Genomic DNA, 17,561 nt, shown 5'->3' on the forward strand with positions numbered 1-17,561 from the left:
TCTCTGCAGGTCTCACTCATTTTCTTGTAAGTTGTTGGCCAGAAGCATGTCTAGGTTCCTTCCCAAGTGGGCATCCGTATAGAGTAAGTTACCACATGTCAGCTAGATGCATTAGGGTGAACAGGCAGGTGGGCAAGAGAGGGAGCCAGCAAGGTGGAAGACAGAGTCTCTCATAACTTGATCACAGGAGTGGCACTTGCTATAATCTATGTATTAGAAGCATGTTACCAGATTATATAGGACGTGGATACCAAGAGTTAGGGATCAGTGGAGGCCATTATCAGTTCGTGCAAGAGAAGTGGATTGTTGGTTTCCTTGGCTTTGGAAATGCTTTGGAAAAAACCGCATCTGAAGTGCCCTTAGGAATATGGCAGAATTCCCTAGCATAGATGCACTAATAATTTGTTAGCGATTCACTTGTGAAACTTTTCTACCAAACTGGTAGGTCTTTTCTCCCCCTGAGATGGCATGATGGCATTCAGCTTCATTTCCCTCATTTTTATCTTACTACCTTTTGACAAACAGATTCTTCTTTCCTTCTTTACCAGCCACCCTGCCTCCCATCCTTGGTCTCTGAATATTTGCTGACAGTTGCTATTGCTTTCTTTTGCTTTCAGTTTGTTTTCATGGAACCCTGCTATGCCTGTTTAGTTCTTCAGGGCTTTGAAATTTGTCCCTTTTTAGATTTTTACTTCACTGTGACTCTTCTCTACTTCCTTGACTTTTATTTTTTTGGTACTGAAATAGTTTGAACTGTATCTGCCGTTCGTGTACAGAGAGCAGGCTGATAAGGTGAAATTGTGTCCTTTACTCCTGATAGAACCTTAAAAAAAGCCCATAAAATATTTCAAAAATGCAGAAAGAACAGAGAATAGTACAGTAACAGAATGGAACACTCATGTACCCTCCATATGGATTTATGAAGTGTTAAGATCATTTGTTTTTTTCCCTCAGATTTTTAAAGAACTTATTAACAGTTGGTGTATTGGTTCAGAATGCTGTGTCGATGGATGTGTTGGTTATTTACTATCTTCGTTTTCATGAACACTGTCACAGTGAATGTTTCCGGTGCTTCTTTCCTTGTTCAAGAACTTTTCTAGCCATAGATACTTCGAAAATAAACTTCTGATTGATAAGCAAACACAATGCGTGATAAATACTTGTAATATGTTGGCAGTGCAATTTTGCAGCCATTTTTAATAACATACATGAAATAGGGAAAAATACTTTTTGTGACTGCCATTTAGATGGAAAAATGTTAACTCGTGCTGTCTTGCATCTTTGGATTGATACTAGTGTAGCATTTTCATTTCAAAGTGGGTATTTGTATGACTGTAAGAAAACTGATAGAATGGATATTGGAATTAGTAGCAAAAACTGCTTTCATATGGTAATTTAAGAAAATAGCCATTACATACTTTTAAAAATTTTCTCTGATATTATTTATGCCTACTTAGACACAATCAGCCAAACCCATATTTATTATTCTTTGTGTCTTATTAATCTGTAAGTAAGAGTTGTTTTTAAAGCTTTATTATTAAAAATTTTAAATACCCATAAAAGCAGAGAAAATAATACTGCGAATACTCAGGTACACATCACCCAGATTCTACACAATTGACTTTCTTTTGAGCAAGATTTTCAACTTTGATGCTAACATTAGTTTTATATTTAGAACGTACCATATTCATTGTTACACAAAATATTAACACTTGGAGAATTATTTCACTATTTCAGTGAGGAAAGTGGTAGTTGTTGAGAAGACTTATTAGTTTCAACACAGTTTTGCTAATGTTTGGGTGGCTTGTGGAGTTTCTCCTCTCAGTTAAGTCGATCAGGCTAATGGTCTAAATGGCCAGTCTTCTCTCTCACGGGGAGACTGTCCATAAGTTTTGTAAAAAATGTGATCTAAGCCCTTCAGAATGCTTTGATAGAAGTAGTTAGGAAACTATTCCAAACATTCGGAGGACCATTTTTAAAAAGAACTATAGGGACCAGCTAGTAATATCTCCTGGTACTACAACGTTTATGAAACTGTAGATCCAGAGACTATAATTAACTCTTTGAGCCTTACCTCAGGGGTTTCTTGTCTGCTTGCATTGCAGATAGCAGTGGTCATGGGCTCCTGTACGGCAGGTGGTGCTTATGTGCCTGCAATGGCTGATGAAAACATCATCGTACGCAAGCAGGGCACCATTTTCTTGGGAGGACCCCCATTGGTAAGAACATAGTTTTGATTGATTGATTGATTGATTGAAGTAAAATATACATAATATGAATATTACCATTCTAACCATTTTTAAAGACACAGTTCTGTGGCATTAAGTGTATTCACTTTGTTGTGCAACCATCACCCCCATCCACCTCCAGCAGTATCTCATCTGCTCTAACTGAAAATCTGTACCCATTAAACACTAACTCCCCATTCTCCCCAACCTCCACTGTCCCTGGCTACTCCAATTCTACTTTTTCTATGAGTTTGACTGCTGTAGGTACCTTGTACAAGTACAGTCATACAGTATGTATCCTTTTGTGATTGGCATATTTTACTTAGGATAAGGTCCTCAAGATTCACTATGTTGTTGCATATGTCAGAACTTCCTTTTTAAGGCTGAGTAATAGTCCACTGCATGTATATACCATTTTGTTTATTCAGTCATCCATCAGTGGGCTTTTGGGTTGCTTCCACTTGAGGGTGTTGTGAATAATTCTACTGTGAACATGAATATACAAATATATTTGAGTTTCATGCTTTCATTTCTTTTGGGTATATGCTCAGAAGTGGAATTGCCGGAGCATGTGATAATTTTGTGTTTAATTTTTTGAGAAATCATTTATTTTTATTGCTGAATAATATTTCATTGTATGGATAGGCTGCATTTTGTTTATCCATTTATCAGCTGATAGTCATGTGGGTTGTTTCCAGTTTTTGCGTATTATGAATAATGCTGCCGTGCACATTCACATCCAGCTTCTTTTAAGTTTATTTACTTATTTTGAGAGAGAGAGCGAGCGCGCACATACACACATATGAGCAGAGGAGGGGCAGAGAGGGACAGAGAGAATCCTGAGCAGGCTGTGTGCCATCAGCATGGAGCCCGACACAGGGCTCCAGCCCACGAACTGTGAGATTATGACCTGAGCTGAAATCAAGAGTCAAACGCTTAACTGACTGAGCCACACGGGTGCCCCCACATCCAGGTTTTTGTATGGATATGTTTCCCTTTATAGTGGTTATATACCTGTGAGTACAGTTGCTAGGTCACATGGTAACTCTGAGGTTAACATTTTGAGGAAATACCAACCTGTCCAGAGCATATTTTATATGCTTGGCAACAGTGTGTGAGGGTTCTGATTTTTACATTTCCTTGCCAACAGTTGTTATTGTGTATGTGTTTGATGATAGCCATCCTAGTGGATGGTACCTCATTGAGGTTTTGATTTGCATTTCTCTAATGGTTAATGACATTGAACATCATTCATGTACTTGCTGGTCATTTGTGTATCTTCTTTGGAGAAATGTCTATTCAGATCCTTTGCCCATTCTTTCATTATTTTTTTTAAGTTTATTTTGAGAGAGAGAACATGCACGTGGGGGAGGGGCAGAGAGAGAATCCAAGCAGGCTCTGCCCTGTCAGCGCAGAGTCCAAAGTGGGGCTTAAACTCATGAACCGTGAGATCATGACCTGAGCTGAAATCAACATTTGGACGCTTAACCAGCTGAGCGACCCAGGCGCTCCAAGATCCTTTGCGCATTTGTAAAATCGGGTTGTCTTTATTGAGTTGTAAGAATTCTTTATATGTTCGGTATACAAGTCTCTTTTCAGATATGTGATTTGCACATATTTCCTCTCTATGGATTGTCTTCACTTTCTTAATGGTATCTTCCTTTGAAGCATGCACAGTTTTAATTTTGATCAAGTCCACTTTATGTATTGCTTTTCTCTTTTTGCTTGTGCTCTTGGTGTCATATATGTGACGGCTTTGCCTATATTGCAAGATCATGGAGATTTAATACTTCAGTTTCTTCTCAGTTTTATAGTGTTAGCTCTTTTAGGTTTGTAATCCATTTTGAGTTCATGTAGGTAGGATTTAAGGAAGGAGTCTGACATTGTTTTGTATGTGGATACACAATTGGCACAGGATCATTTGTTGAATGGCTGATGAAATAAACTTACTTCTTTTTTTTTTTTTTTTTTTTTTTGAGTCAATTCAGTCAACATGAATTTCTTGAGCACACTTTTTTTTAGAAAGAGAGAGAGTGGGGAAGGGGCAGAGAGATCTAGGGAGAGAGAGAGAATCCCATACAGGCTCCATATTGTCAGCGTGGAGCCTGACAAGCGGCTCAAACTCACAAACCGTGATATCATGACCTGAGCCCAAATCAGGAGTCAGAGATATAAGTGACCGAGCCACCCGGTGCCTTACTTATTTTTTCTTTTACATAAGTTGCAGTACTGTTTGACTCAGGGTCAACAACAAGCCGATAAATTGTTAGGTGAAAAAAAATAGCAAGGTGCTTGCACATATGTCCACTTTTTTGTAAAATGGGGAAATTATACATTTATGCATATATATAATGCATGTATATGCATATAATGTGTATGCATATAAAACTCTAAAAAAGATACAGTAAACATAGTTTAAATGCAGAGGACATGGAACGGGGTGGGACAGACACTTGACTTTTTTTTTTTCTGCACATAAACATTTTGAGATCTTTAGCTCTCTGAGCCTTGTGAAAATGTTACTTTTCAAAAAGGTTAAGTTTTTATAAAAAGGAACAATGTAGAATAGCTATGAGAGGTGCTCTAAATTTCTAATACTAGCAATCTTTATGAATCACTTGTAGGGCCAGCTATATAATTTGCAGACCTCAGTGCAAAATGAAGATACAGGACCCCTTGTTCAAAAAGGAAGAAAAAAATACTGTTAAAGTTACTAAAATATAAAACGTTTTCCTTCTATTGTACCTTTGCCTGTCACGGTGTTTTTTATTTGCTATTTAAGGACATGTTCTCTCCAACATGGAATACACCCTTTCCCTGGCACTCGTCCTTCCAGTGGGCCCACCATTCAACTCCTGATGGACATATGACCTCCAAGGGTATACAGCCTCTGCTCTACGATGTGCTTGGTATCCAAATGGGCAGAGGCAAAAGCCTGTCCCCTAGCTCCCACCTCCACTGAGTCATCTGCTAGAGAATACACCTCAGTCCTGCCAGCCCAGGATCGTGCTGGTGCTGCTGTGCTCCACCCTGAGATGCCAGGGGGTGCATGCCTGACCCCTGATCCTCCCTGTGCCCATACCAGGCCCCCACTGGGGGCAGGTGTAACAGTTGCCATGCGGGGGCAGGGAAGAGCAGATAGGGCAGAGCCCAGTGCCCAGGCATCAGTTGGCAGGGAAGCAGGGAGCCAAGAACCCTTTCCACCGAGGTGGGGGGAGGCAGACCAGGCAAGAGTTCTGAACCCCAGCACATAAGCCCCATCACTGTTCATTTACAGAACACAAATTCAAAGATAAAATTAGAAAATCTGGGGCACCTGGGTGGCTCAGTTGGTTAAGCGTCTGAATCTTGATTTCAGGTGATGTCATGATCTCACGGTCATGGGACCTACTTAAGATTCTCTCTTCCTCTTCCCTCTCCTGCTCATGTGCATATTCTCTCTCTCTCTCTCTCTCTCTCAAAAAAAAAAAATAAATAAATAAAATTAGAATTCCAATAGGTAACTACTGAGCATTAAGCCCTAAAGCACAGGGCCCTGCACACCATTACCGGTCACTTGCCTGTGATGCAGGACTGAGGAGTGGATTACGTAATCCTAGACTCTTCCCCATTCCCTCTTTGATCAACTCCATTCCAGTGTTGTTCAGTAATGCTGTCTTCACTCTGCTGTGCTTGTGTCACAGTCTGGTCCCAGACTTCAGAGGGATAAAGGGAGGGTAGGTGAAGACACAGGTGATTACTACATCTTAGAGAAATGTCCCATTATTTAAATGAATTCTAAGAATGTTATTAGGTAAGAGGAAGAATGTCAAGGATATTCTAGAACTGTGATATCCATATAATGGAATATTATTCAGCCATAAGAAGGAGTAAGTTCTGACATATGCTACAACATAAACCATGAAAGCATTATGTCAGACACAAAAGGAAAAGCATTGTGTAATTCTGCTTCTATGAAATATTTAGAATAAGCAAATATGTAGGGACAGAAAATAGATTAGTCTATTTTGCCAGAGACCAAGAGGAGGGTAGAATGGGGAGTGTCTGTAATGACTATAGGCTTTCATTAGGGAGTGATGAAACTTCTAGAATTAGGTGGTGTTGATGGTTCCACGTTCTTGTGAATACACTAAAAAACACTGAATTTTATTCTTCAGGTGTGAATTTTGTGGTATGTGAATTCTATCTCAGAGAGTAAGTTTATTGCTTTAAAATTCGGTAAAAAAATCATCTTTGGTTTTGGAATAGTAACACAAATTTATTTTAAAAAGTATGTTGAAAACAGCTTATGCTTGCTTTGATGTGAAAAATGTGTATTTTCCAAATGGTTGTGTTCATTTTTAATAAATTTTATTGAGGATCAGGTAAGCCTGAAGAGGTTAAGTTTTTATATGTAAAAAAATTCTGAAGTCATTATTCAGAAGGCTTCTGATATCAATTATTCTTTAATATTTTTCTAGTTATATATGATACCTATCGTTGGGTAATGAGAGGAGAGAATTCATTCAAAATTTACCTTTGTCTAGTGAAGGGTATACACTTTCAGTAGTTCGTATGTGTTTTTCCTTAAAGAATGAGTAAAGATGGGACTGACACCTTTTTGGGATTGTAGGCAGCATGAGAATACTGGAAGAACACTAGCTGTTTTTAAGAGAAAGCTTTGTCTAATGTGCAGTTGCAGTGTCCTCCAGTCGGTGGGTTCAGATTTACCCTGTGCCTCAGCCAGGAGCAATGAGGCAGCCAAAGTCAGCAGTTCTCTTACACAACTCGACTCTGATCTGTAGTCTCCCACTGAAAGACATGGTTACAGGTTTAAAAAAAAAAAAGCAGCAGCAGCCTCATCCGCTTCAGGGTTCTAAATTTTGACACTTGTTTTTCTGAAAGTTGAAAAAGATTTTGTGCATAATGTGGGGTTGCGTTGCTATAGCTTTTAGTCACTTAAAGTGGCTGGAAAAATGCATAATAATAAGACCAATTTTTGAAGGATCTTTTTGTTCTTCGGTCTTCTGAACTTAATGTTTAGTAGATTGAGCTGTTTTTGATTTTTATCATCTTTGCACCTGTCACAGTATCCGACATGTTGTGGGTGGGTGTTCAGTAAATATTAACCAATGACGAATCCTTATTTTATCAGTTGATATTAGTCAGAACCCTGGAAATAAGTAAATAGAGCATAATGGTTGTTTATTCCTTTTTTGCAACTTTAAATATCCAGACACCTCTTATAATTAGTTATTGTCTGGGCTGAATGCTATTTTACAATGAATATTTTGGGAAGAAGAGAACCAAGAATTTAGTCCTGTGGGTGGAATAATTGGAGGTGAAAATTTTAGTTACTTTTCCCTGCGCAATAATATTTTATTTAAGACAGAACTTTTTTTTTTTAATGTTTATTTATTTATTTTGAGAGAGAGATAGTGTGGGAGCATGTGCAGGGTGAGGCAGAGGGAGAGGAAGAGAGAGAATCCCATGCTATCACTGCAGATCCTGACACAGGGCCCGATCCCACAAACTGTGAGCTCATGACCTGAGCCAATACCAAGAGTCGGATGCTTAACTGACTAAGCCAAGACAGAGCTTCTGAGGTAGGGAGTAAGTCCTTGCTACGTTGCAGTTTAGATAAATATTCATTATTCTAATAAAAACATGTTTCTATTTGAAGAAAAAGAAATCAGTCAACCCAAACAGGTAGGAATCAATAAGCAATTCCTAAGGGATCAGGTTGGCGTTTAGCACTAAATAATTTTTCTTTTTTTTTTTTTTTTTTCTGTTAGAATTTCTCAGGCTGTAATTAAGTCATATGTAATTTATTACTTGAGCTTCTTTCTTTTTGGTCATATTCTGCTGAATCTTAGATATGGTTAATCTTAGAGACTTTTTTTTTTGCCATCTTAAAGGTATTGTACCTTGAAGAGTTTGTGATAGTTACTGGAATTTTTCAGGATAGCCAAAAATGGCATTAATTCATTAAATTTATTGAGCATTCAAAGACAAATACATCACAGTTCCTGTTATCAAGGAATTCACAGTATAGAGGAGACAATAGAGACATGTGCAGATTATTGACATACGATCTGATAGATGCCCTGTTGGAGGTGTATGTGGAGTATTCTTGGACCACAGATGAACAAGCACTGTTCTTTTAATTGCTGTGGAGACTCCTTAATGATGAAGAGGCCTGGGCAGGTCAGGAGAATCCACATAGAGCAGCTGGGGTCTAAAGAATGAAGGGGGATTCCTCAGGTACGTGACAGAGAGCAGGGAGCCCAGGTAGTGGGAACAGCATATGCACAGACACAAATGCTTTGACATGCATAGGTTAGGAGAAGGAGAGTGGGCTTTCTCAGGCCAGAAATACCTCGATTCAACTCAGGTTCTGTCACTTGCTCAGGGGCTGTGAGGAAATTCTCTGGTGACTCTGGGTTCAGATTTTTCATCTGTAGACTAGAGACCATTTTATGCAGGTTTGCTAGGTGGGTGGAATAAGAAAACAGAATCTTAGCTCTGTGGAAGAAAGAGTGTTAGCCATAGTCAGGTTAGAAGACTTGCATGGTAGGTAAGCATTCGTATTTCTCCAATGGGCAAAACTCACCCCTGACTTTTATCGCTGCTGTAGGTTAAAGCCGCGACTGGAGAAGAGGTCTCAGCTGAGGATCTTGGAGGTGCCGATCTGCACTGCAGGTGAAACAGAGGCCGTTGTTTCTTTCCAGGATTCACTGTTGCCTGTTTGTCCGTTTAAGAGAAAGTTTAATTATTTTTTCTAAGAGTTAAACTTGCCAGATCTGACCACAGTCCATTGGTTCTTGAGCTGCTGTTTTAGGGTTCAGTTCTTTGAACTGTAGAGCTGCATTTCTAAGCTAGAACATCAGCTTTTCCGTTGTAGCCTAGAAAAACTGGAGAGACAGGTTTCTCATTTCTTTAACAAACATCCATCAAGCACTGGTTATGTGCCAGACACTGTTATAGGTATTCAAGATAATAAGGTAGACATTGTCTTTGACCTCAAAGAGCTTATTAACATCTTAGGGAGGTGGGTGATAAGTAATTTCCAAAAAATGATATAAATGTGTACATGTGATAAGGTCCACAAAGAAGTATAGGAAGGGCATATAGGAGGTGGATCTAACCCAGTGCCTTGCAGGCATTAAGACTTTGTGAAATTAATATTTGTTAAGTGGAGCACAATGTGCTGGATGGTGAGCTGTGATTCAACAACAGACCATGAGAGAAATTGAAATGGACAAGTGTATTACTCACAGAACCTGGAAGAAGTACACGGCATGCCTCGAGGGACCACACTGGGAGCTGTTGGCAGAGCGCAGACAGAGGCAGAACCTGAGCACATGTTTTTCTTAGGGTCCATGTTGGAGCACTTTGGGGTTCCCAGTCTAGGGCTAGTTTAGTCCATTCAAACCCAAAGATGGGAGTTTCGTTCAGTTCCATATGGGTCTTCTTTAAGGAGCACATAAGGCATGCAGGAAGGAGCTGGGAGGCAGGGAGACTGTTGATCACGAGGGTTGCTGGGGGAGTCATATCAGGACTTACACGTGCTTGTGCTCTGTGGCTGCTGTCCAGAGCATGTGCTCGCATGAGCGTGCTGGAGTGAGTTTAAGGTTCCTGCAGGCCACTCAGTCAAACGAAGTAGATGCTGAGGCAGCCATCTACCATGAGGTAGCTTAGCTAAACTCTCAACAGCAGTAAGTGCATAACAGCTGGTACTCGGGGGGGGGGAGGGGGGCAAAAGCCCTACTTTGTGGCACCTGCCAATGCCCCTGGTGTAAATTATCCCACCGAGGCTGATTGCAAGGTCCTGAGAGGACACCACTGAGTGTGGAATCAGGAAGAGGTGCACACATCTGGCTCTTGTGAGTCAGTCGTGAGCTGGCTCCATCATGTCACTGGTCTAGTCATTTCGGGTTACAGTTCAGGGCTAAGAAGACTGTCTACCTCCTAGAGTTTTGTGAGGATTGAGATGATACATATAAATTGCTTGAAATAGTACCTGAAGTAAGTACCTATAAATGTTAACTGCCACTATTTTTGTTGTTGTATATCATAACCTGTCATTAAAGAATTTGGACTTTTTTTTTCTTTTTTTTTTTTTTTTTTTTTTTTTTTTCAACGTTTATTTATTTTTGGGACAGAGAGAGACAGAGCATGAACGGGGGAGGGGCAGAGAGAGAAGGAGACACAGAATCGGAAACAGGCTCCAGGCTCTGAGCCATCAGCCCAGAGCCTGACGCGGGGCTCGAACTCCCGGACCGCAAGATCGTGACCTGGCTGAAGTCGGACGCTTAACCGACTGCGCCACCCAGGCGCCCCTGGACTTTTTTTTTAAAGAGAACTTTAAGGAGTTTTAAGGAGAGATATGCTATTATGAAATATTTCATCATAAAAACTCCCCCTGGCTGTAAAACAGAGAACATTTAGGGATTTGGCATGAGTCTACCTGAGGGACCAATTCGGGGGGTTTTATCAGCAGTATAGGTGAGAGATGCTGGTGGCTATGGTGGTCATGCACGTAGGGGGAGTGACCAGGTTCAGGCTTCCTTGAGACAGAACTGAGGGACTTGCTGATGGATGTCACATAGGGGTGTAAGAAAGTGGGGTAACATAGGTGATAACTTGACATGGTTTCATTCCTGAGACAGGGAAGATGGGAGGAGGAGGAGGAGATCTGAGGATGGGGTAGGGGGATTGGGTATTCCTCTTGGACCGGGTAAGTTAGAGGCGCTTGAGACATCCAAGTAGGGATACTGGCTGAGCAGGCAGTTAATTGATAAGAGTCTGCTCCGCAGATCAGCGCTGGAGATCTTTAATTGGGAGTTGTCAACATAGAAGTAGAATTTAAACCCATGGGACTAGTTGAGCTAGCTCACCCCAAGATGGGGGTAGATAAAGAAGAGGGCCCAGGACCATACCCTAAAGAAGCCAGGTATAAATTGCAGGTAGACCTCGTGATCAAGCTCCCTGGCTTGGCAGGTGCATGAACCCCTCTTTGTGCTGCCAGACCTCAAATCCAGAGAGGCAGGAGGCTACGGGAGCAGTCTAGTAGGTAGGAGAAAGAAGACAGGTACAGCATTTCTATTTTCCTGTCAATAGCACCACTGCGCCTTAAGAAAAGTTGGGGAAAGGAGCTCCATTTGCCTCAGTTTTTCCTTCATTCCCTTCTCACTGAGAGCTTACTGTGGTTAGATTGATGGCACTCAGTGTTGTAAGTAACACAGAAAAATTTCAGGCCTGGTCTCTCCCCTCAGGATTAATAATTTCATTACGAAGATAAGAGAAACCAAAGAGCTAAAAAGCAATTACAAAATGAATATGCTAGCTTGCTTCCAGCTTTCCAACTAGAGGCAATAGGAGGAGTGGTTAAGGGAGCGGTGTTGTGCTTAGGACACCTAAGTTGTGTGTTCTGCATGCGTGGAACAGAGCACTTGTTTCTTTACGGTGAGCACATGCGTGTAAGCGGACTTACTGTGGTCCTCTCTGATCGATAGCATGGGCCGTTGCAGGCAGACGTTGGTGTGGGAGGAGGAGGGAGGGAGGCCGTGGCAGGCAGCCGGGAGGGAGGAGCACGCCAGTGGAACAGGTGGGTGGAATACAAGGTGGACTGCCACTGTTTGTGGTTGCTTAACGGGAGAAGGAAATGAAGATATCATTGGACGAGCAGTAGTATAAAAATTTTTTTGATTTAAAAAAAGTTATCTGGTGCCCATAAACACTGTAGGCAGTATGCCAAGTTGGGCTGTAGGTTCCAGAATTCATCTTCTGTTTGCCTTGCTTACTGCTGTTGTGACTGGACCAACTATGTACTTCCCTGAGCCTCTTGTCTTCGTGTGTAAATGAAGATAATAATAGTTCCCACCTCCTAGCAGTGCCTGAAGCCTGCTAAGCACCCTATTGCTACTAGCTATTATTACTAATAATATAACCTGTTTAAAATCATGAGATAATGATTAAGCGGTGATGGCTTGGTTTTTGTTTTTTTTAACAGTGTAATAGATTGCTTTGGGTTTTCTCTGTCTTTGTAAATACATATATTTAAAAAAATTTCTAATGTTTATTTGTTTTTGAGAGAGAAACAGAGCACAAGTGGGGGGAGGGGCAGAGAGAGAGGAGACACAGAATCCGAAGCAGGCTCCAGGCTCTGAGCTGTCAGCACAGAGCCCGATGCAGGGCTCGAACCCACAAACCACGAGATGATGACCTGAGCCAAAGTCAGATGCTTAACCGACTGAGCCACCCAGGTGCCTCTTTGTAAATCCATATTTAAACCTCTTTGATTAGTCATCCTGAGGAGTTAATGTGACATAAAGACTTTCATAATATAGTGTCTCATCAAAGGTTTCCCTTTCCTGCTGTTTTCATGAATACTAGGCAGTTTTGAAAAGAAAGCATTTTATTTTAAATATTTACTGATTTGGAAGTAGTTCCTTCTGCTGCTGTTTGCTTACTGAATTATTACAGTGCAGCTAGAAGTCAGCAATTATAGCTGGAATTATGTATGAAGCATTTAAAAGATATGGTTAGTTGTAAAATGTCATTTTAAGTTAAAAAAAACTGAAGGGTCTAGTATTTGCAGCGTGTAAATACTGTAGGACTAAACACGGTCTCTATGCTCATTTAGAAACACCCAGTCCAGAGGTAGAGAGTGCCTTGAAACCACCGTGAGAACCCATTTCTAAGAAATATCTATCAAGGGTTTGGCATTTTTCCCTAGACAGGACATCACAATTATCACAATTTAGTTGCAGCAGATTAGTCCTTACTCATAAAATGAAGAAAAATTTTATTTTTTTCAGGTACATATTTTTGTCTGTGTTTATCATCATTTTAGTTAGTTTAAAAAATTTTTTTTAAGTTTATGTATTTATTTTGAAAGAGAGCAGGGGAGGGGCGCAGAGAGAGGGAGAGAGAATACCAAGTAGGCTCTGCACTGCCAGGGTAGAGTAGGGTAGAGGTGAGATTGTGACCTGAGCCAAAATCAAAAGTTGGACACTTAACCGACTGAGCTACCCAGGCACCCCTTATTTATTTATTTTTTAAAAGATTTTATTTTTTTTTTTTTTAATTTTTTTTTTCAACGTTTATTTATTTTTGGGACAGAGAGAGACAGAGCATGAACGGGGAAGGGGCAGAGAGAGAGGGAGACACAGGATCGGAAACAGGCTCCAGGCTCTGAGCCATCAGCCCAGAGCCCGATGCGGGGCTCGAACTCACGGACCGCGAGATCGTGACCCGGCTGAAGTCGGACGCTCAACCGACTGCGCCACCCAGGCGCCCCTAAAAGATTTTATTTTTAAGTAATCTCTCCATTCAACGTGAGGCTTGAACTTAATACCCCCAGATGAAGAGTCACATGCTCCACTGACTGAGCCAGCTAGGTGCCCCTACAGTTATTTTTAATATTATATTACAGAGTCATAGTATATCTACCTGTGAGATAACAAGCCATCTAATCAGAATAAAACTAATAGAGCAAGCCCATGCATCATTCACACCGAACTTGAAACTGAGTGGGAACTTCAGTGGCCCTTATCACACTCCTATTATCAATACCCAGTTTTACCATTGATCCAAGGGACAGGGTCTTCAAGCCTTTGTATGTTACCTATAGCAGCTTACTCTTAGGGTGTAACTTTGTAAGGTGCTCCTCAGCTGTCTCTCTGAAATGAGAGACCATAGTTGGCATCTTTGTTAGGAGCTTAGTTAGTGACAAACACTTTGTTGTTATGGACTACATTATGCCATCTGTGGTTGTTGAACTTTAATCATACACAGCTTTGTTTGAGGTGCATGGGAGGAGCATTAAATAGAAGTCCTCATCAGCAAGGCTCTCTGGTCTAGTAGAAGAAGGTCAAGATTAAGAACTAGAAGGTGTGGATTCTTATACAGCTACTGCTGATCCTAGGGCAAGGTACTTAATTTAAGTATACCTCAGTTTTTCCTGTTTGTGAAATAAGGATAATACCGTTCTGCCACGGCCATTGTGAGAATCAAATTAGATGACATGTATTGAAGTATTTTGGAAGTGAAATGATGCTATCCTTAAGTGAGAGAAGATATTTGGGGTTTAAGATACTTCTTTCCTTTTCCCTGTTCTGATTATTTTAGTGTGCTTTACTCTGTAGAAAGTCTGGAGTATCCGACTACTATGCTTTGGATGATACTCATGCCCTTCACATAACTAGGAAGATTGTGAGGAATCTAAATTATCAGAAGAAATTGGATGTGAGTTGGTTATGTTCTTCTGTTTTTTATTTTATTGAAAAGCATTTTGACTTATGTTACCCTGAATAATGTCTTTTAACAGGTTGATGTGGTTGTTTTATATTTCTGCAGGTTTCCATTGAGCCTTCTGAAGATCCTTTGTTTCCTGCTGATGAATTGTATGGAATAGTTGGCACTAACCTTAAGAGGAATTTTGATATCCGAGAGGTGTGTGGAGTGGAACTGTGAGCTATAAACCATGCTGTCAATCTCATTATATCCATTTGTAAGGCTGCAATCTATTTAGATAGGTTGGTGCCTTAGAGCCTACTGTAGATCTCAGTAGGGAGTGACATATAAGGGAAAGATCTCTTACTAGAAGAGAGAGGGGGATTAAAATCCTCTTAATGGTTGGGAAGTTTTCATTGCACAGTGATGAAACTTGCTTTGTTCAAAAATAGGACTCATTATTCCTGTGGAACTTAGGAATGATGTAGGTAACTTCATAATTTTCAGCTGTTTCTTTTTAGTGTTCTGATTTTGGGAAGTGGATGCAATGTCAGTAAGTTGTTGAAAGGAAAAAAACGTACCGTTTTAAATCAGTATGACATTAGCAGAGATTAGACTTTTGATTACAGTTGAAGCTGTTGCTATGGTTACAGATTGTCGACATGGTCTTCTTTGGTCTAGATTGACAATTTTTAGTGCTTGCGTATAGCATGTAGTCTTTTGTTTGCTATCTGACAGAATATTTTTTAAATTAGGGAATTATCTTTTTTTTCAAATTAGGAAATTATCTTACTATCAGATTCTGTGCCTTAGTTTTCCCCTTGACTATATCCATTTAGCAGTTGATGAACATTTGGGCTCTCTCCATATCTTATCTATTGTTGATAATATTGCTGTCAACATCGGGGTGCCTGTGCCCCTCAAATCAGTATTTTTGTATCCTTTGGATAAATACCTGGTAGTACAATTGCTTGGTCATAGGGTGGTTTTACTTTTAATTTTTTTGAGGAACCTCCATGCTGTTCTCCAGAGTGCCTGCACCAGTTTGCATTCCCACCAGTGGTGTAAGAGGGCTCCCCTTATCTTTTTGTTTTTCTTTAAACTGGATGAGAAAAGTGAGGCTCAGAGGACTTGAGGTAGCCAGGCTGTGACTCTGGTTTCTCAGCTGTAGAGCCAGGAATCAGGGCTGGGTCTTCCTCTCAGCACTATTTTCTTAGGTTCATCACATCCTCACAACCTTGTCCCACCTTTGCAGAGGCGAGAACTGAGACTCCCTCCAGGACATGCAAGTCCTATTGATCCCTTAGGTTGGAGGCTAAGTCTCCTGACTCTGAGCCTATCCCATGCTTTGTGGTTGAATCCCTGACCCTCAGCTGATACTTTTGAGCAGCTCCTGGAGCTCTCAGTCCAGCGTGCAGCCCTTACAGTCTCTCTGCTTCTCTGCTTTGTAACATGGTGCTGTTGCTCTGACCACGCAGTGTAAAACCAGGGCCCAGAATGACTTCAGGGTATCAACCATGCATCTAAAGTGAAATTCTAGTGAGAAGACTTGCTGTGTAGAGTGAAATTCTGTGAAAGTAACAACTTAAGCATGAATTTGTTTTCCTTATGACTAACGTTAATGCAAAAAATTCTTTTGTAGTATAATATCTCAGGGACACTGTTATTTTTCTTCTTAGGTCATTGCTAGAATCGTGGATGGAAGCAGATTCAATGAGTTCAAAGCCTTATATGGAGACACATTAGTTACAGGTATAAAGGCAAAGAATTGAAAATATGAACATTTTCTTTTTTTAAAGATTTTATTAAAATTTTTTTAATGTTTATTTTTTTTTTTTTTTGAGAGAAATAGACAGAGTACTGAGTGGGGGAGGTGCAGAGAGAGAGGGAGACATAGAATCTGAAGCAGCTCCAGGCTCTGAGCTGTCAGCTCATAGCCCAGTATTGGGCTCGAACTCCCGAACTGAACTATGAGATCATGACCTGAGCCAAAGTCAGATGCTAAACTGACTGAGCCACCCAGGCGTCCCCTTAAAGATTTTATTTTTAAGCACTCTCTACACCCATCATGGGGCTTGAACTCACTATCCCGAGATCAAGAGTCATATGCTGTACTGAGTCAGCCAGGTGCCCCTGAACTTTTTCTATTACTTTGAAAATAAGTGATGTTTTATCTCCAGGTGTTGATGCACTTGGTGTGAGCTTTGTTATTTAGAGCAGGACAAGTATGTGGGTCTGTATTCAAAAGGAGTTATTTTGTGAAGATGACTTGGAGCTGAACAGCTTCCTAGATCCAGAGGGTTTAGTATGATGATGGCTGGATGCTGTGGTGCAGGACCTTGTCTGTGACTTGGTGGAATTCACCGTGTAAAGACCCGTTACCGCAGTAAAATTAGTGGGAGCATTTGTAGTTCTTTTTATTTGGATAATTTGGGGTTTTTTTTTTAATTAAAATTTTTTTTAACATTTATTCATTTTTGAGAGTGAGAGAGAGTGTGAGTCGGGGAGAGGCAGAGAGAGTGGGAGACACAGAATCCGAAGCAGGCTCCAGGCTCTGAACTGTCTGCACAGAGCCTGATGTGGGGCTCGAACTCACAGACCACAAGATCATGACCTGAGCTGAAATCGGACACTTAACCAACTGAGCCACCCAGGTTTCCCTTGTTTGGATAATTTGTAATTATTTTGAAAATTTCAGCACTGTTTCCTTGGTTCTTTAGTCTCTAATTCACTGGGAGGTTTTATATAATGTCCTTCCTAGAAGGACCTTCTCATAGCCTCTGTGTGGGTCTAATGTCGAATCATGTAAACACTAGACCGAGAATACAGGACAGAAAACCACGTCTGAAAAAACAAATAAGTCTATTTATAAAAGTTCATTCATTCATCTAAAGTGTTAAGTTTGCAGGCTCTGGAAGAAAAGTGTTTGAAACATAGATGCTAGACCCATAATAATCTATCTTGGACGAATGGCAAAACGAATTCTCTGAATTTTATTTGGTCTTATGAAAGCTAGAAAATGTAGTAAGTAATCTGAAGGCAACATATCAGAGCGAAAAAAAAAAAATAACTCTAAAAAATCCAAATTGCAAATCTACGTGGAGGCTTAAGGAT

General features: G+C 40.5%; 1 protein-coding gene across 3 annotated transcripts in view; it reads left to right on the top strand.

Annotated features, from left to right (window-relative positions):
* MCCC2 (methylcrotonyl-CoA carboxylase subunit 2) overlaps positions 1–17,561 on the top strand; it is a 71,249-nt gene that overhangs the window by 36,435 nt on the left and 17,253 nt on the right. For all 3 annotated transcript variants that reach the window (XM_047865903.1, XM_047865910.1, XM_047865895.1), the window contains exons 7-11: positions 2,106–2,219; positions 8,845–8,909; positions 14,360–14,459; positions 14,571–14,666; positions 16,127–16,199. In XM_047865903.1, coding sequence (XP_047721859.1) covers positions 2,106–2,219; positions 8,845–8,909; positions 14,360–14,459; positions 14,571–14,666; positions 16,127–16,199 — 448 coding nt within the window. The remainder of the gene's footprint in view (positions 1–2,105; positions 2,220–8,844; positions 8,910–14,359; positions 14,460–14,570; positions 14,667–16,126; positions 16,200–17,561) is intronic.

Source organism: Prionailurus viverrinus, chromosome A1, assembly GCF_022837055.1.
Source record: "Prionailurus viverrinus isolate Anna chromosome A1, UM_Priviv_1.0, whole genome shotgun sequence".
Classification (NCBI taxonomy): domain Eukaryota; kingdom Metazoa; phylum Chordata; class Mammalia; order Carnivora; family Felidae; genus Prionailurus; species Prionailurus viverrinus.